An 18980-nucleotide genomic window follows, 5' to 3' on the forward strand; every position below is an offset into this window, starting at 1 on the left:
TTAATTGCTGTTCACCTGCGGGGAAAACAGAAAGGGGCTTTAAAGTTTAATGATTGACAAGATAATAATGCATCAAACTTATCAGCAGACAGATTATTATCTCAATGAATTTAAAGTTCTGTTATTTACAGTGTGGTTAAACTGAGCTTCATTGTGATGGTGGTTCTCATGCATATCTTCAGTACGGGGAATATGTGAAAAACTTTTGGGAACAAACTGTACAGCCGGGAGACCGCTGCATAGCAAAGCTCTCAGTAATCAAAACCAGATGTTCAGTAAACACCAAAAGCAACCGGAGGGAAATATGAAGGCACATTTTTACATTTTACACTCTGTATTCCTGTATGGTTACCAAGCAAGACGTCAAGAATTATGGGCTGTTTTAGATGGTTTCTTACCTTGCTATTTGCAATCTTCATTTTTGAATATGGGTATGGGTGAATAAAAAAAGGAAAAGTTGTCATCAAATTATTTGACAACGCACACTCTACTTTTCCTTAATGGAATTTGATGCACACATTTAAAAAAAGGAAGGCATTTGTATTTATTTAGCAGGGACATACATGAATATTGCAATAAATAAATACATGTGTAACTTCATATGATTACAAAATAGGCAAATTAGTATGAACTTAAAATATTCAGGAACATATTTTAATTCTTAAGTTAAAAAAAACCTGAATATTAAGGAAAGATAGGTTAGTTAATATATGGGGAGATATTATGTACCGTAGATAGTTATTTAATGAAGAAATACCAGAACAGTATTACAACTAATAAGGGTAATAGTTATATCATACTACTGGATTATAATAATTTATAACTTATAAATTGCTTATTTATCATTGATGTATTAAAGAATATTTTTCATTTACATCTATATTTTTTTATTACAATTGTATAACACGGAAGGTAATCCATCCAAATTCTATGTATTATTATTAATAATGTATTTGTATTTATGAAAAAAAATTGTGTATTAAAACAGAATTACATATTCTTTTTTCATTTCTTTATAATTTTTTATTTGATGTATATATTTTTTAAATATTTTTTTTTGTATTTGTGAGTAAAAAACAATCAAAACATTTATTATTATTAGTATAACTGGGTATAGTTGAAGTTAAATCATCCCGATTAATATTTTATTTGTTACATTTTAACATATAATAGACATTACTGTACAAAGAAGATAATCGTTAAGGGTCACCAAACAGTAAAATAAAAACGTGGTCACCAACAACACAGCTCAACAGCGCCCCCAGCTGGCACCCGGATGATCCAGGAACTGCACCACACACACACTGATTTCTGTATGTGTATGTGTGAAACTAATCGTAAGTGTACTTATCGGCCATCGCTGCAGCGATAAGCCGAAGAAGATCCGGAGCAGAGATGTGCTTTTCCAGCTGACTGTCGACCATCTCAGATCTCCACCGAAGGACAGAAGCTCCTGAACGCACCTCCGACATCTTGGCTGTTTTTGGGCTAAAAACCTAGAAAAACAGCATCCGTCTTCCGCTCAAAGACCCGGGTCATCTTGGTAGCTTTCCAGACAACAGCATCCAAAAGAAGGCGAGGTTTGTCCACATTCATGCACATTAAAGTGACATGAACCCTGCATTTATTTAAAATCCTCTTTGTATTTGTGTCTGCAGAATAATAATGGCAGAGCATCTGTCCCAGAGTGAGCTGGATTACCCGTTCAAACTTCTGGAGTATTTCAACGGATTCAGGGTCTCAAAGGTAACATTTTTTACTTCTAATTTATTCAGTCATATAATAAACATTAAGATAAGTTTGCATCATTGTAACAGGGGTTGCTTTTAATCGATTTTGCCATTCATACTGCTTGTTTTGTCTTAAAATCACACAGTCTAAGCCTAAAACCTGAAGATATTCGTTTTATATCAATAAAAAAATCTTCTGAATAATTTAAGATTCAGCCATAAACAATAAATCAGTTATCCTCATTTAAAATACATTTAGTAGGAGGCTTAAACCTGGATACATCTTATTTTTATTTTTATTAAACACTTAAAAAACATTAAGAAATGTCCAAATGTAAAAGTTGGAAACAGCATTTTCTTGTTATGTTGCAATAAAAAGTCACGCAAATGAAGATTAATTTTTAAAAAGTGTCTATAACTATCCTTATTCATATGTTTGGAATCTGACTTATTATCTCAGCACTGATCTGGTGATTATTTGGCTGATTTTGATCTTTTATTTATCTTTTCTCTAAACTAAAAGCACCCATTGCACTTTGCAGGGAACGCTGAGAAGAATCCAGGGCAAACAGTTGAGAACAAATTGATTTCAAAGTATTTAAAAACATGTCGAGAAAGAATAAACTCTCTAAATTGAGAATGCCTTGCAGCTCATTAGAAGTTTATTGGCCGTGCATTAATGTGAATAAATCACTTGTGAATCACTTTTTAAGAGGAAGACAAAATGTGGGCTTAGGGAATAATTAATTGAGTTCTCCTGGCAGAGGCAGCATTAAGTCTTATCACACGATCTTCATCAGCCTGATTGGAGTCCTCCCAGTTCTCATGCAAGTTAAAAAATGTTATTCCAGCATCTTCTCATCCATGTGGGCTTAAAGAGGCTCTATTATGCTTTTCCCTTTCCTGTAGTCTGTTATGTTCTTGTGCATGTACATGGTCTGCAAAGTTACTTCCAGAGGGAGTTTTGTCTGTGACATAATGACATCACTATGTAATACTCTAAGCGGTAGACCAATCACAAAAGAGCCGGCCATCTAACCAATCAGAGCAGACTAGGCTTTGGTTTCAGACAGAGGGTGAAAAGAGGTGCTGCAGCACAGGCAGTATGAGGGAAATAAAGAGTTTTCTGAACATTAAAGCATGGAGACATGTAGAGGCACAACATACAAATATGAACCTGAAAATGAGCAGATTATGGGCAGAGCTTCCTTTTGAAACATAACTTCGGGAAACTGGCCATGAGCTCCATTATAGTAGCTCTTCTGGATTAGCAGCTGTAATTTTCCCCTCTCACAGAATGATGTGATGATGTGTGTTCGTCGCTGCAGGTGATTTTCTCGGCCTGTGAGCTGGGTGTGTTCGACCTCCTGCTGAAGGCCCAGGAGCCAATCAGTGCTCAGCATGTGGCCCAGGAGCTCAGCTGCAGCGAGGACGGGATGGAGAGACTGATGGACGCCCTGGTGGGCATCGAGATCCTGGAGGTGGAGACCAAAGACGGGACAGGTGAGGAGGAGGAGGAGTAGGAGTAGGAGGAGGAGGAGGAGGAGGAGGAGGAAGAGGAGGAGGAGGAATGCACTATTGATAATTGCACTCATATGTTAGTATATCAGTAGAATAAATTATATTAGTTCACTAGAAAAAAAAAATGTACTGCCCAGAAAAATCTAACTTAAATGTGATTATTGCAGTTAAAAAATACATGTACTTATAGCACTAGTATGAATGGAATTATTGTACTAGAGTAAATGTGATTATTGAATTTAAGCACATCATTACTGAAATTCAGTTTATTATGCTTGAATACATTTCATTTGATTAAATGTAATTATCTCTCAAGGCTCCAGGTGACAAAGAAAATAGTCAAGTCTTTTATTTTTCAAAACCACTTAAATGTTGAACATGTCTTCTATCAGACTATTCGTTCTGTTTCCAGTGAACTGACACTAACACATTTACTTCTGCATGCATGCCTGCTGTTGCTGCTGTGAATGTCCCTGTTGGGAGTGATGACATCCTGATTTAAAGTGTGAATGTGTTTCGTTAAAACAGCTTTGTACAGCAGCAGCGACGTGGCTAATCTCTACCTCGCCAAAGGCAGCGGGAAGTCTCTCCACGACATGATCATTTACCAATCACAGACCATCTACCCGCTGTGGAACAACATGGCGGACGCTGTCAGGTCAGATCATTAAAAGAGCCCTGTTATGTTTTGGGGGTTTTCCCCTTTTCCTGTAGTGTGATATACAGGTTTTTGAGCATGTTAATGTTCTGCAAAGGCTAACATCCCCGTGTTCCATCCAGAGGAAGTTTCTCTCCCACACACTCCCCCCCCCCCCCCCCCCACCCCCCCACCCTGCCTGAAATACCTCCATTGGACTCCATTGTGTACTTCCGTAACTTAGTGACATCACCTGTGCACACTATGCACTTCTATTGGCTGGAGATTTCAGAAGCAGTTGAAGCCATTTTAAACTGAATACAGAGTAAACATTTCAATAGTCAAAATGTTCTCATGTACACGCTGTATTTTCTCATTTTCCAATGCACAGAGAGGGGAAGAATCAAAATGAAAAGACGTTCGGCCTCCCATCAGAGGATATCTTCAAGGCTTTGTACAGGTCGGTGTTCCTTTTGTAGCTTCAGGTGCATACATGTGAATTTCACTCTAGTGCTGGAATATCTTTTAGTTTTATGATTCTCTAATTGGTTCCCCTCAGATCAGAGGAGGAGATGCTGAAGTTCATGGGTCTGATGAACTCCTCCTGGGTGCTCGATGGACACGACATTGTGACGGCCTTCAACCTCTCCGGCTTTCAGAAGATTGTAGATCTTGGAGGTTAAACGCCCTCTATACATTTCACAGTAGTAGCTCTTCAAAAAATGTTCATGTTACAATTGATCTTATTGTTGTTTTGGCCAAATAGACATTATAAAATGACAAAAATGTCAGATGTTTGCAGAAAAATGACCAAAGACCTAACTAAAGTCCAGTAAGTTTCCCACTGCAAATGACCATATTCTCTCTGAATAACTCCCAGGATGCACCGGGGCTCTGGCTCGTGAGATGGCGAAGGCGTGGCCGTCCTCCTCCGTCACGGTGCTGGACCTCCCGCAGGTTGTAGAGGCGGCGCAGAAACATTTCCCACAGGAGGACGACGCTGTTGAATTTCAAAGTGGTTAGCCTCTTTCTGACTCTTCACTTAACACTTCAAGAGTTTACTATTAGAAAAATCAAATCTAGAATTCTATAGGAAATTACTTGACCCTATTGTAAGATAAGATAAGATGGACCTTTATTAATCCCCGTGGGGAAATTCAGTTGCACAAGCAGCAACAGGGTAAGCGTGAAAAACAGGACATCACAGCTTCACACAGATTAATCAAATCAAAACTAAAATCAATAAAATCCAGTTTTGCTCACATGCTTTCTGTTGCTCATGCAGGAGACTTCTTCAGTGATGAGATCCCTCCGGCTGACCTCTACGTTCTGGCCAGGATCATTCATGACTGGCCTGAAGAGAAGTGCGTGACTCTGCTGAAGAAGATCCACGGCAGCTGCAGACCAGGTGAGTTAAAGTGTAAATTAAAACGGGTGCTGTTGGCAAAACTACATGTAGTGGGCATAATGTGTATTATACATATCTTTTCAAAAATCATTTGTCATATTCATATGATATTCTCTTATTACTACACATTATTACATATAATTTTTCCTGTACACCTTTTTTTAAATATAACAATAGTTTTTATATAAGGTTTTACAATATCTTAAATTGTCATCTTTTTTTTCTGTGTACATTTTAGTTTCATGTATTCGTTTTTACAATATTATTTTTCAAAATCTCCCTAAAAAATCGGAATATTCCATTTTCTTCTGTTTATATTTATGTCTCCTGTACACATTTTAGATTTACAAGAGATTTTCCATATTGATTTGTTTTATTTTTGCTGTTTTTCCATTTTAAATTCTATTACTGTGTTTGCGAATGCACGGTTATACACTAAGACAGATTCCTTGTATGTGAATCGGTGCTCGCCCTCCCTGCAGGCGGTGGCGTCCTGCTGGTGGAGGCCCTGCTGTTTGAGAACAGGCGGGGGCCGGTCACCGCTCAGATCTTCTCCCTCAACATGCTGGTGCAGACGGAGGGTCGGGAGCGACCGCCGTCCGAATACACCCGCATCCTCGAGAAGACTGGCTTCCACAACGTGCAGGTGTGCCGGACCGGGAAGTGCTACGACACCATCCTCGCCACCAGATGAGACGGGGCAGTAAAGAAACTTAAACTTAAACTTTTCAAAGACTTCTTAAGATATAAGCTATGAAAAAAAACAAATTATCAGTCTCAGTGCACATGGATCCCCAGTTTATGTTGTGTCAGTGATTTTTTTTTAGATATTGTTGGACAATGTGAATTGCTTTTCTTGGTAATACAAACATTTGCTGCATTTAAGTTGCTGATGGATATTGTAAAATAATGATGTCAAAAGGTTATGTTACACTCAGTCAATTCAGGTTAAAGGGTAAGTTAGACTTTTTGGGAAATACTCTTTTTAGCTTTCTTGCTGAGAGAAACATTAAACAGCTACCACTCTCTAACGCTAGTAGCCTGTTAGCTTAGCATACTGACTGGAAACAGAGGGAAAGAGCTAGTCTAGCTTTGTCCAAAAATCAAAATAACTTTTCCCGAAGAATATATTATCCATTAGGAAGAATTAGAAGATAGAAAAATCTGTATTTTTCTATATCACTGATCTCTTTTAGGTTTAAAGGCTAAGTTTCTACTATAGGTGGTTATTTATGCTTTCTGTTTGTCAGGGTTTAACACTCATAAAAGCCAATTAAAAAAAAAAACCTTCAAAAAAAGTGAAAGTTTAAAAAAAACTGAATTTGTTTAGCTAATGAAAAGGTGTGTGTAGTGATTTTGTGTGCTACTGTGACTGTTTCTGGCTTTCCTGTTCCCTGTGGTGAGTTCAGGTACCCTTTCAGGCTGCATTAGATCTGCAGGACCACCCTCGGTTTACCTCCATTTTCCTCTGCTGGTGTTAAAATCTCCCATTTCTCTTTTTTTTGCATGTTAGTTGTGTAAAGTAGTTTTATGGAAAGAAATAACTGTAGCGTTACTTTGGACTCATATTGATTTCTATACATTTTTCATAATGTATTTTTTATTTATAAAATGTGTTTTTTTGTAGCTCTTTATACCTCTTTAAATACATACTGGAAATGTTCCCATATTAAGTACATGCAAGATTACAGTGTAAGGGAGCTTTAAATGAATGGTGTCAATATTAAATACATGGTTGATAGCAAAAATGGGATAGCTGTAAGTTTCTTTCCTGGTCATTCCACATTTTGACAGCATGTGTCCTTCACATTAAATATAAATAAATGCATTTTATTTATATATATATGGTTTATTAAGTACATTTCTCAAAATCTACTCATTATTTATACAGCAAAAAAATTCCTTGTACATGAAAACCTAAAATTAAAAATGTTTTATAATTGAAATTCTGATTCCTGTTTTAACAGATAAAACGGGGTGTTTGTAATTTCTAAAAAATAAACGGTCAATGGTCCAGCTGAGTCATGTTACACATTTCACATGATTAGATTAAACTTACTTTATTGATCCCAATTTGGGAACTGTTTTAATAAAGTACATCTAATTTGTGAATTCTGATTTGTATGTTCACACTTAAAATCGCAACCGGGCACAAGGGTTTGTATTTTGGAACTGGAAAAAAAATAATAATGTAATATTCTCTCCTGCATTAGGAGGATCTGTTGGGGTTCCGGGGGTTCTGCTGACCTCCAGCGGCTCTCAGCTGCAGCTACAGCCAGGCAGGGTAACCTCCTACCGGCCAACGCTCTGTGTTTGTGTGTATGTGGAATGCGGGTCAAGCGGAACCCACGGCTAAAAACTGCGCTTCACATCAAACTCAAAAACCTCGGCTTTCATCGGCCTGACGTGCTCTGTATGTACCGTCCACTTTATTATCAACTCTACGCAGGTTTACATGAAATGCATATGTGCCGAAATCTTCTTAACCGGCTTTTTGAACGAGTTAATATTTCCAGTATGGTCGCAGTCCGCTAGGAAAACGCGACACCGTCATTTAAAATGGCGCCAAGATTAACCCCAGCCAGTGGATACAAAACTGCCACTGTGCCCTGAAGGCTAGCAACACAGGTAGCACAACAACTTGTTTAGTTCGTTAGTTAACAGCGTCCATGAGTGTTTTTACATGTCAGTTAGTATGTCTGAATTGATTATTGACCCCTAACCTTTATGACAGCTAGCTGATTGAGGACTGTTAAATAAGAGGAGGCAGCCTAAAATGCCAACGGTTGTGTTAGCAGCTAATGCTAAATACATTACATAGATGTAGCCTCAAGCTAACCGCTAGATGCAACAGCAGACGTCAGCTAAAAGTAACGTGCATACCACGCCTGTATAAAAACATTAATATTTAAGCGTAAACCCTCCTCAAATTAAACTTTTTAAAACAACTGCTTATTTCAAGCTAACAGACGTAAACAAATCCTTATCCGTACATCCTTATAATAAACAACATTTCCACATGTTGTGGGTGGGCCCTCATGTTGCATAACATGTTGCGGTTAGCTCTGGCTAACGTTAGCCAGCTAGCATTTTGAATAACATAAAAAAAAGGCAGCGCTATGTGGTCTGATTTAAAGCTAATTGCGACCTTATCGTAGAACCACAACATTGCCTTGCTTTGGTTGCTGTGTTGCCGGGGGAACAGTTACAAACAACTGTTGTAATCATGCTAGCTACAGTTAGCCGCTAGTCAGTTAGCCCTGTTTCAAGAAGGGGCGTCTTACAGACCGATGCTCGCCTGCCGTTAGCTTAGCCTGCTACATTGGGGTTAGCACCTTTACCCCCCTTGTGCCTGCTGACTAAAGCAGAACCTTAGATATGTCGATCAGGAGTTTTAAGAGTCCCCGTTGACGTGTTTGCCACTTCAAGCTGAACTCATTACATTGATAAAAAGGAGTAGTTCCCTGTCGGTGCTGCATGTGGTTACTTCTTGTTGTCATCGCTGAACAGTGGCTGTGGTATGTACGCATCTTTAGCTTAAGGGCTGGTTATGTGCTGTCAGATCAGTAAGGAAACGTAAAGTGATAAGCTGTATTGCTGTTTCAGGTACGGATTTGTTTCCATATGTAGATATAGTAGTAGAGTAGAGCTAATGTACAGATTTCTAGACATAATTCAGAAGAAGGGCCAGATGATTGTTTTGTTAGAAATGAAACGGATCCTCAATAAGCACATTAACTGTCTTCGTAACTGCAAAAGTGCTTCATCTTGTTGATAGTATCTGCTAGTAAATCACGTGTACTTTCCTACATATTCTGGAAACTAACTTATGATAATGTCTTGTATGTTAAAAGTGTCTTCAAAAGTTGTTTTTGTGTTGATTTTCTCAGTCTGGGCCAAGCAGACATTTAAACATCAAAAACCTTAAGAGAGTTTACTGAATATTACTTATGCCACAAAGTAGAACACATTATTGAAATGGTAAAATGCTAAAGTTCCAACTTTTAAATGCTGACATAGTGTACTAAGAGTTTAAATTGGTACAGAAATATTCTGTAACATGTGGGACCCCTCCCTGAACTTTGTAGATTCTGGTATATCTGGCCAAATGCTGCCAGGATTATGTTGATTGTTCTTTTTGCAAGTTATAAGTGAAGCATCTGGTGTTTCATACATGAATCTGAGCCAGTGTTTTTGGTGTGTTTGTTTCTATTGTGTGGCATTTAGGGATTTGTTCTCTCTCCTATGAACTCCATAATGTATCCACCTTGTGGTAAAAATGTAAATATATTGTCAAAAAGCATCAGCAAGAAACAATAAGACTCTGATCCTAATACTGTCATGATCAACATATGATCATGTGTGTTTGAGTCAGACTTATTTATGTAATTGCCAAATATAGTTTTTTTTATCATTGCTGTATATTTATGCAGTGTTTTATAAATCTTTTCTGTAACTTAACCTCCTGACTTGTATGTGTGCAGTGTCCTTATGTCGGAGCTCCAGAGACAGGCGATGAAGAGAAACAGGCATCCCAGCAGCAGTGACGACTCCGACAATGGAAGTAAGTACAATATTGACTCTGCTGACTCATTCATACTAAATCGAGCTTGAATCAGGTCGAGCTAACCTCCTTCAGCTTCCTCAATTTCACAAGTGAACGTGCAAAGCGGCAGAAGTATTTATTCTTATTAAGATAATGATTCAATGTTGTTCAGTTTTTGTTACTTTCATTTGTAATGGTCACATTTTTGTAAACCAAGCACAGTCCTTTTCTGAAAGTGCATCTCATATCTTGTTACTGTGTGTGTCAGTCAATGTATATTCATGTTCAGGAAGGACATCGAGACAGAGTAAAGGAAAGAAAAGCAGCAGTTGGACAGAGATTAAGGAAAAGAAAGAGAAGGCCTACAGTCTGAGACACAGGAGACAGTTTAGGGACACTTGGAGCTCTAAAGACGTCCTAGCAGGTCAGACAGGCAGAAAGGCTCAAATCTGACTTCAGTTACAACTTCATAAACATATGTGTTTTGCTTCATCCTCTAAGTATCTCTGATGTGTGGGGTTTTACCTCATTGTATACTATATTGGGGGTAAGCAAATAATTGTGTTGATTTGGTGTGATTAGTTGGATTGACTTATTATCCAATATATCTGATGCTGTAGTATTAAAGCGATCAAACCCAAAGATCTGATCGGATTCAGGGTTTCGTTCGTTGAAAAGTTAAACGCATTATTAAGAAAATCCTCCAGGTTTTTGATGTTCAACATGTAGTGAAATGAAAGGCTTCGGTCTCATCGAGGTGGTTTTTGAATGCTCCTTGATTGACCCTGCTTTCATACATTTTATATTAATCTTAAGAAAAATAAATAAAAGAAGCGAATACATTTAATTGAAAAAATAAAAATATCAGTTGAACCATTTGGACTATCCAAAGGAGCCACATCTTTTAACATTTTCTTAAAGTTTTAGGTCAATAAGAGCAGCTGAAACAGACAAAGAAAACACGAGACACCTTTCATACTCGTTGTGTCTCTCCTCCAGGTAATTCCACGTGCTGGTCACAACATTCATCACAGCCAAGAAGAGGGAACGGGCAAAAACCCTCTGAGGTACGTCTCTCTGAACTCTTAATTCTATAGGATGATAAGAAATTGGTAAAAATCTATCATAGTTCACGAGTTATCTTCTGCTGTCATGTTCTTGTTTTATTACACTTTTTATCTTGAAAAGAAATCACATACACATAAATACTTTTATTTCAAAAATAATCTTTTAATAATTTAATACATATAACACATCGACACCGGTAAATACACTTGTCATAAGAGTTTGTATTTTGTCAAACACAGCTGCTGTTATCTCCTGTTCAGTCTGTGGACTTGGTCCCTGCAAGCCACTGTGCCCTCTGACCGAGAGCCAATCAAATGAAAACAAAACCCTGACTCAGGCCTAAGAAGGATCCTGATTGGCTCATTTCTGTCTGGCTATGTTTTGACAACGTGGTCGTCTTTTAACCTTCACATATGCTGTAATACATTACCTTATCTAGCTAACTTATTTTGGTTGTTTGCCAGTTTATCTGCACATTTTAAAGTTAACAGTTCCTTTGCAGATGACCCACAAAACAAAGTTGCAGTGTAATTCTATGTTTTAAAAAAATGAGTGTTATTAGTCTTGCAAATGAAATAATTGTTTTGATGTTAATATACCAGTTTTTGTAACCTAAAATGTGGATATATGATCACGAAAGATAACTTTTCCCGCTGCATTTATATTTTCTGTCGTTGTGATGTTTTATTAGGATTGTGAAGGCTTGCATTTATTCCACTGACAGTTACTATAAAACATCAACAACGAACATTTCCCCCACAATTATTCACTGTTTTAGTTCAGTAAAGCATTCTGACTCTTGTTGTCTGACGTCGGTTGCAGGTTTTCAGGACCGACCTCATCACAGCCATGAAGGTACATGACTCAAACCAGCTGATCCCAGAGGAATATTACATCCTGGCAGACGCTTGGAGGCAGGAGTGGGAGAAGGGCGTGCAGGTCCCCGTCAGCCCGCAGTCCATCCCACAGCCCGTCGCCAGGTAGGACGAAGAACAGCACATTCTGAGAGCAGAAAGTCACATGTTTGATCCCATATTGTTCTTGAGTGGGAATGCAAGTTGTGTGGATACGGCTTCTTGTGTTACAGGTGGTACAAGCCTGTTATTTTAAAGTCATTTAGTTGGTTTAGACAGATTCAGTCAGATCGTTTGATATCCAGCTAAGATAAAGGTACAGGAGGGGTTGAAAAAAAAACACTCACAAATGATTAAAGTGAATATTTAAAAAGTTGTTTCATCTGGCAGCTGGACCCTCTTCAGTGATATTTGTGCACCCTATTGTCAGATGGCGTTGTCCCTAAAGGCCAAGTTATTCATGAGCCGAATGTTATGGCACAAAACAAATCGCTCAAGTGTAATTTCTAAGCACCATTTGGTGAAGGGACAACATTTTTCAGAGGGTCTAGAAAACAAATGTATCATTCAAAGTACCTTAGTGTAAATGCAGGACAGTGCACTGACAGGTCTGCTGACTGTGATGTGCTGCAGGGTGCTGGCGGAGAAGGGAAAGGAGGTGATGTTCGTCAGGCCGAAGAAGTTGATCCGGACCTCGGGCGCCGAGGCTCTGGGCTACGTGGACATCAGGACGCTGGCAGATGGGATGTGTCGCTACGACCTGAACGAGGAGGACGTGGCCTGGCTGCAGGCCGCCAACCAGGAGTTTGCAGAGATGGGTGAGTCAATGTTTAAACTGAGGCTGCGGCAACAGGCTGGCAGTCATTTTGGACCTGTTATTAACATGTCATTAAGCACAATGTTGCTGCTGTGGGAAACAAGGAGTTGACTCCAAAATGTCTGCCATTAACACAGAAAGACTTTTGGTCAGCTTGACAACTTGTAACCCTGTTTTTTAAAAATAAATGTTCTTCTGAACCCATAGAGTAGCATTTGATTCTCGTGTAATATGGAAATGATGAAACCTTTCAAGAGACAGTTGTTTTTTATCGACAGAGATACTTTGTAACAAACAAACAATGTAACTTCTACTCCTGACTTCTGCAGCCATACCGCCGCTGGACGAGATCACCATGGAGCGGGTGATGGAGGAGTTTGAGCACTGCTGCCACGAAAACATGACGCACGCCACGGAGACGGAGGAAGGGCTGGGCATCGAGTACGACGAGGACGTGGTGTGTGACGTCTGCCGGTCGCCGGACGGGGAGGACAACAACGAGATGGTGTTCTGTGACAAGTGCAACATCTGCGTTCACCAGGTCAGGCGGCGACTCATAGCTCATTATATCGCTAAAGTTAAATCTATAATAAAATGCGGCTCATTTAACACGGCACAAACTATTTAAACCAAACCGTGATCCATTAGATACTTTATAAGTCAGACTGATTGAGATTGTTGGGTCAAAAAGCAAAGTGAAAACGACTCGTATTGCATTTCAGATCAGCTGTGGTTTTATGTGACACACACAAGTTAACACATGCTTTCTCTGCCTCTTCATTTGTGGCTACTGTATTGATTTCCACTCGCGATCTGGCAGCTGAGCCCCCCCCCCTTCGTTTGTGTTTCTCACCAGGCGTGTTACGGCATCCAGAAAGTGCCACAGGGAAGCTGGCTGTGCCGGATCTGTGCCCTGGGCATCCTGCCGAAGTGCCAGCTGTGCCCCAAGAAGGGCGGAGCCATGAAGCCGACGAGGAGCGGCACCAAGTGGGTCCACGTCAGCTGTGCCCTGTGGATCCCAGAGGTCAACACACACATTTACATTCTTAATCATTTGTGTGTGTTTTTTACTAAGTCCTTTACATGTCACTCTTTAATTTAGCACATGCCTAATTTGCCTTTTCATCCTATTTTTTGAAGAACCGTTTTGAATATCTGACAAGTTATTTCTGACATTAACATAAGGAAAACAACGACCAATCACTACAAATGAAAAAAACAATATTCTGTTGTATGTTACAAGAGATTTATTCTGCTTATACTTGCTTCCTGTTCAAACATTTTAACCTAATGCTGGTGCTTGTTTCCATTTGGCTCTCTCCTGTTATTTATTTAACATATCTTAGACTCTCCTACCGAAAGATAAATTAAAGTTGATGTTAAATGTGCTGTGCAGGTGAGCATTGGGAATCCAGAGAAGATGGAGCCGATCACCAACGTGTCGCACATTCCCAGCAACAGATGGGCTCTGATCTGCTGCATCTGCAAAGAGAAGTCCGGAGCGTGCATCCAGGTAGAGTCAGGGCTCACATCTCAACCCTACCATGCAGAAACATTTATTGAGACGTGAAGCATCACCAACGGTTTTTTAAAGATTCCAACTAGTATGTTACTTTTCTGAGTGATCACAATCCAACCGTGAAAGTGAAAGTATCTTGGGTTGTGACGAGGGTCTGACAGTCCTGAACATTCCTCTTTGGCAACATCCCTAAGCAGTAACTGCAAGCTTGTTTTTGGCAGAGAGCAGCTTGTACAATCGTTCCCAGTCATGTTGCAACAGGCACACAAATTGCAATTTTGCAAAATCCAAAGGCTTTCGTCACTGGAAGATTGACCCGGTCACATTGAGAGATTGTTACTGACCTGAGAAAGAAAAAGTGTTTTCTAACAGAAGTGTTTGGTTACTGAAGCTGTTGTACCACCATTTATTTTTTGCATCCTGCTTTGATTGAATGTGTCATCATTAATTGAATCGTATGACACCGTGTTTTAAAAATATGTTAAACAACGTTGTGTTTGCCGCTTTAGTGCTCAGCCAAAAACTGCCGGACTGCCTTCCACGTGACGTGCGGCCTCCAGGCCAGCATCGAGATGAACACCATCCTCACGGAGGACGACGAGGTCAAGTTCAAGTCCTACTGCCCCCAACACTCGGGGCTGGAGGGGGACGAGTCCAGGGACCGAGACTCCGAGGACGAGAAGGAGAGCGCCAAAGACAAGAAGGGCAGGAGGAGAGGGCGGGTGAGAGGCAAGGAAGACACGGCCTCCTCCTCTTCCTCTTCCCACGTGGCTCCTCAGATCCTCCACAGAGTGCCGAGCCACCTGGAGCAGCTGAGCAGCCGGCAGCAGGAGAAGAGGGTCAGCCTCCGCCAGCTGAAGCTGCAGGAGATGGAGGAGGAGTTCTTCCAGTTCGTGGAGGTGGAGGAGGTGGCGGCTCACACGAAGCTGCTGCCGGAGGTGGTGGACTTCCTGTTCCAGTACTGGAAGCTCAAACGCAAAGCCAACTTCAACCAGCCGCTGCTCACGCCCAAGAAGGACGAGGAGGAGAGCCTGGCGCGCCGCGAGCACGAGGTTCTGCTGCGCCGCCTGCAGCTCTTCACCCACCTGCGCCAGGACCTGGAGAGGGTAGGTCTACAGCTCAGAGCCATAGGGAGGAGGAGGGGCCAGTGGGAGGAGGAGGGGTTAGTGGGAGGAGGAGGGACTGAACAGAGAAACAGATCACATGAATATAAATCCATGCGAGCATCGTGGAAATGTTCCATAAAGTGCTTCTTTGTAGATAAGATGTATTCACTTAACAGCAGGAGAAAACACAGGATAGAGGGAAGAACCAGAAAGAGATATTTAAAATGGCATGGATATATTAGAAATGTAAAAGATCTATAGAAATAATTGAGATCATATAACTACAGTATAGCTGCTTCTCCTGCAGACGAGACAGGAAGTTGTTAGGAATAATGTTACTGTCCATCTCTCCTGATCTGTCTGTGATCCCAAGTCCAGCAAGCAGCATCCAGGCTTTATTCTAGTTTTAGAAAGATCAATTCAAATTCCAGTTTTATTTGACAAAGGGGGAAATGCTGTCAAATATGACTCGCATGCACTTGTTGACATGCCTACTGGAGCGATTGGGAGTTCAGTGTCTTGCTCAAGGACACTTCAGCATGTTGACCCCCAGCCACAGCAGCCATACAGAACAGCAGCACATTTAAGAAGCAGAATCAGGGTGAGCTATTGTTCAAGTGTTGGTCGTAAGTTCTTGTCTAAAGAAGCTGCTGCTGTTTCTCCTCAGGTGCGTAACCTGACCTACATGGTGACTCGGAGGGAGAAGATGAAGCGCTCGCTGTGGAGAGTCCAGGAGAATATCTTCCAGCACCAGATGAAGCTGCTGGACCACGAGCTGCTCACCGGTGAGTCAGCAATACCAGAAATATGTTATTAGAACTCCACAAATCAACTTCATATGCCAATGATATGTTCCAGCTCGTTTTAAAAGTTGGATACTCCCATTAACAAAGTCTGCTTCATTTTGTCCCAAAATAATAAGTAAACATTAGTGTTTCTCTGTTGGACATTAAATAAGATCAAAGTTTAGTAGAAGATAATATAATACCGTTACACTGACTCTGTCCATCATATCTCTGTTGCAGGCGATCCCTCAGAGAAGGATTTGGAGAAGCTCTTCTCTCTCGACTGGTTATCCTCTCAGGGCTCCGAGTCTGGACTGAAAACCAAACGAGGGTCTTCCAAGCAGGAAAGAAAAAGTGCCGACAGCAAAGGCCTCTCCGACTCCCCTCACAGCCACAAGAGGGACAGTCCGAGCAAACCTCTGGAGATGAAGGACAGTAAAAGCCCCCGGGTCAGAGAGTCTGCCGAGGACACGAGAACCGGCAAACCCCAGACCTTCGAGATGAATCAGGAGCTTCTCTTCACGAAGCTCCAGAAACCAGAAGTCTTTCAGGAATCTTCGCACAAACCCGAGAGCAGAAAAGGCCCCAAGAGGGAGGCCCAGAGGACAGAGCAGGAGACGCTGGTCAGACTGAAACAAGACGAGGAAGAGACAAGAAGGAGAAAGAGGAGGAGCGACCTGACGGAGAGCCAGGGGAAGAGTCGCTTCGGGGCCAAACAGCTGGACAAGACCGTGTCCATCCGGCTGGTGGACATCAGGAGCTCGGACCACAACAACTACTTCATGGGGGAAGGGACGACCAGGAAGAACCCCGTCTCGCTACAAGTGAGCCCCAACACCAAGCTCTCCGGCGCTCCGAGAACCAACGGCTGGACGAGGAAAGCTCCGGCAAACGGCTCGCACACATCCAGCCGAAACGTGAGCGGACATCTGAGGAGCTGGGGGAAGTTCAGGATCCCCAAGAGGAGCGAGAAGCCGGCGGACGAGGAGGAAGAGAAGGAGGAGCTGTTGTTGAGTCCGCTGACCAACGCGCCGCAGACGTCGTACCCCAGGACCAGACTCCGCTCGGGGACGGAGCACGACGGCTCCGCCTCCGACTCGTGCGGGGAGGCGGAGCCGTGCCTGAAGAGGTGTCACTCCCACCGGCTGAGGGGGGGGGCGCCTCTCGGGCCGCGCTACGGGTCGGACATCATCCGCCGGGGCGTGCTGGCCTCCTGATGGCGGAGCGGCACTTTGATGTGAATAAGCTGCACTGTGTTAATTGTAAAAAACGATCGCTCTCCATACCCTTATATTTTTCTCGATGAATCATACAAATGCCTAGATTAAGAAACAGAGATGATATTTATTTTTTATTTGTAAAATATGTAAATCTGAGAAAATGTTTGAGCAGGTGTTTATTTTTTCTTTCTTTAAAAAGTAGAAAGATGTCAGGTTGCCACTTAAACGCTTGCTCAGATATTTACAAGCGAAAGCATCACTGAGGGATTGTTGCTCGGGACCAGAAGCTCGCAATGTCATTTTTTTTTTTTTTTTTTTACATAGTATTAAACCCAGTTGTAGTTAGTGGGAAAAAGATGACGGACTATTTGATCTTCACAGGGAAATGGGATTCTTTAGGTCTTTTTTTTTTTATATCAAGCTTCGTTGGATGGTTACAGCCACAAACAGGAAGTAAAACTGCCCTTTTATCGCTATTCAATCTCCAGTTGTCATAATTTCTTCAGATTGTTGAACATTATGAACTGAGAAACATACAAAAAAAGGAATTTCAGAATGATGTCAACGTGTCTTTAGCACTTAAGTGTAATTCAACTGCGAACCGATCGTATCTATCATGTGCCTAACTTTTTTTTTGAAGCTTTTGCACTACGAGAGGACGGCACAGGTGTGAGCTATGAGAGGATATTTTTACACTGAAACATTTAATAAGCGTTTTGTACCCTCGGCCGCTACTGTATTACTGTTATGCAAAAGGAAACTTGACTTTGTTGGAAAGAGGAATAAAAACTCTGAGGCTGAAGTCTGTGTCTGATGTTTATATTTAAAGTGTTTGGTTAGGAACTTGCCGTGCAGCCTTTCCGGGAAGAAGCACATTTTCTGAGGAGGAAAGACATCTTAAAATATTTATTTTGTTGTTAATACTTTTTATATATTCAACAAAAAATACCACTATGAAAACTATTAATTAAGTAATCATTAAAGTCATATTTTATACAAAGTACTGAACATTTGCTAGTTCCAGATTCTCCATTGTGAGATTGTGTTCAGTTGTCTCTGTTTTAGCTTAAAGTGGACCTATCATGCTATATTTGAATAATATAGTGTAGGACCATACCTATAAGGCATATTTATACTTTTCATTTTTCAAAATACCAAACAGATCACGCATTTTAGCCATTCCTCATTTCTCTCAATTTAACACTGTCTTTGCATGGGCTGATTCTGTGAGAACAGCACCATCTGGTGGCCTGAAATATGTACTACAGCGTCTCCAGCACTTTCGAACGGCAATGTCCGTGGCTGTCTCCTCCTGATTGGTGGAGTTGGCCCAATAGCCGTAGCGCTACTTCTGTGACGTCATAGAAGTGTTCAAATCTGAATCAGTCTGTATCAGATCCGTTGCAGTCCCTTTTTAATAGATTTGGGAATGGAGGAAAATAAAGAGGGTTGTGTTTTCTGACACTTGGTGAGTTCCCTGGAACACCGGGGACACATATTCATGTAGAAAAGACGCACAAAAGTGCATTTTGCATGATAGGTCACCTTTAATGTAAAATGAATATCTTCATAGGTTTTATAGAAATATTATAAACATTTCATTATGGAATTTATTGAATAACAATGATTTAAGTTTTCGACATGCTACTAGGATGTTCTTTTTATATTGTCGACATGTCCTGACGTTTAAAAATATATACCAGTTGTTTTTAAGACACTTTTTATAACATTTTATGAAAAACTATCAGATGACTTTCCAGAACATTGGA

General features: G+C 40.9%; 2 protein-coding genes across 9 annotated transcripts; both read left to right on the forward strand.

Annotated features, from left to right (window-relative positions):
* The first annotated feature begins 1205 nt into the window (after positions 1–1205).
* On the forward strand, positions 1206–7382 carry asmt2 (acetylserotonin O-methyltransferase 2). Its single transcript, XM_079694153.1, has 9 exons — positions 1206–1580; positions 1659–1746; positions 3059–3233; positions 3780–3909; positions 4280–4348; positions 4448–4566; positions 4769–4906; positions 5174–5296; positions 5779–7382. Exons 2-9 carry the CDS (start codon positions 1666–1668, stop codon positions 5988–5990), a joined length of 1047 nt encoding a protein of 348 aa, XP_079550279.1. The 5' UTR covers positions 1206–1580; positions 1659–1665; the 3' UTR covers positions 5991–7382.
* Positions 7383–7577: 195 nt separating this feature from the next.
* jade1 (jade family PHD finger 1) lies at positions 7578–18013 on the forward strand. 8 transcript variants are annotated; one of them, XM_079694147.1, is made up of 12 exons: positions 7578–7709; positions 9781–9860; positions 10111–10266; positions 10842–10909; positions 11733–11890; positions 12398–12582; positions 12911–13122; positions 13438–13605; positions 13978–14094; positions 14610–15206; positions 15874–15991; positions 16232–18013. In XM_079694147.1, exons 2-12 carry the CDS (start codon positions 9788–9790, stop codon positions 17206–17208), a joined length of 2829 nt encoding a protein of 942 aa, XP_079550273.1. In that variant the 5' UTR covers positions 7578–7709; positions 9781–9787; the 3' UTR covers positions 17209–18013. The 8 variants fall into 8 exon arrangements, with proteins under 8 accessions (XP_079550273.1, XP_079550275.1, XP_079550277.1 ...); XM_079694149.1 differs by having other exon boundaries at positions 10132–10266; XM_079694148.1 differs by lacking the exon at positions 7578–7709 and adding an exon at positions 7726–7924.
* Positions 18014–18980: the final 967 nt, after the last annotated feature.

The sequence above is a fragment of the Notothenia rossii genome (assembly GCF_949606895.1).
Source record: "Notothenia rossii genome assembly, chromosome: 7".
NCBI lineage: Eukaryota > Metazoa > Chordata > Actinopteri > Perciformes > Nototheniidae > Notothenia > Notothenia rossii.

Bases quoted from the DNA above. Each gene is read 5' to 3' on its own strand.
- asmt2 (XM_079694153.1), top strand. From the start codon at position 1,666: ATGGCAGAGCATCTGTCCCAGAGTGAGCTGGATTACCCGTTCAAACTT. The intron at 1,747-3,058 runs GTAACATTTTTT...TCGTCGCTGCAG, and splicing joins ACGGATTCAGGGTCTCAAAG to GTGATTTTCTCGGCCTGTGA. The intron at 4,349-4,447 runs GTCGGTGTTCCT...GGTTCCCCTCAG, and splicing joins ATCTTCAAGGCTTTGTACAG to ATCAGAGGAGGAGATGCTGA.
- jade1 (XM_079694145.1), top strand. From the start codon at position 8,774: ATGTGGTTACTTCTTGTTGTCATCGCTGAACAGTGGCTGTG. The intron at 8,815-9,780 runs GTATGTACGCAT...GTATGTGTGCAG, and splicing joins ATCGCTGAACAGTGGCTGTG to TGTCCTTATGTCGGAGCTCC. The intron at 12,583-12,910 runs GTGAGTCAATGT...TGACTTCTGCAG, and splicing joins CCAGGAGTTTGCAGAGATGG to CCATACCGCCGCTGGACGAG.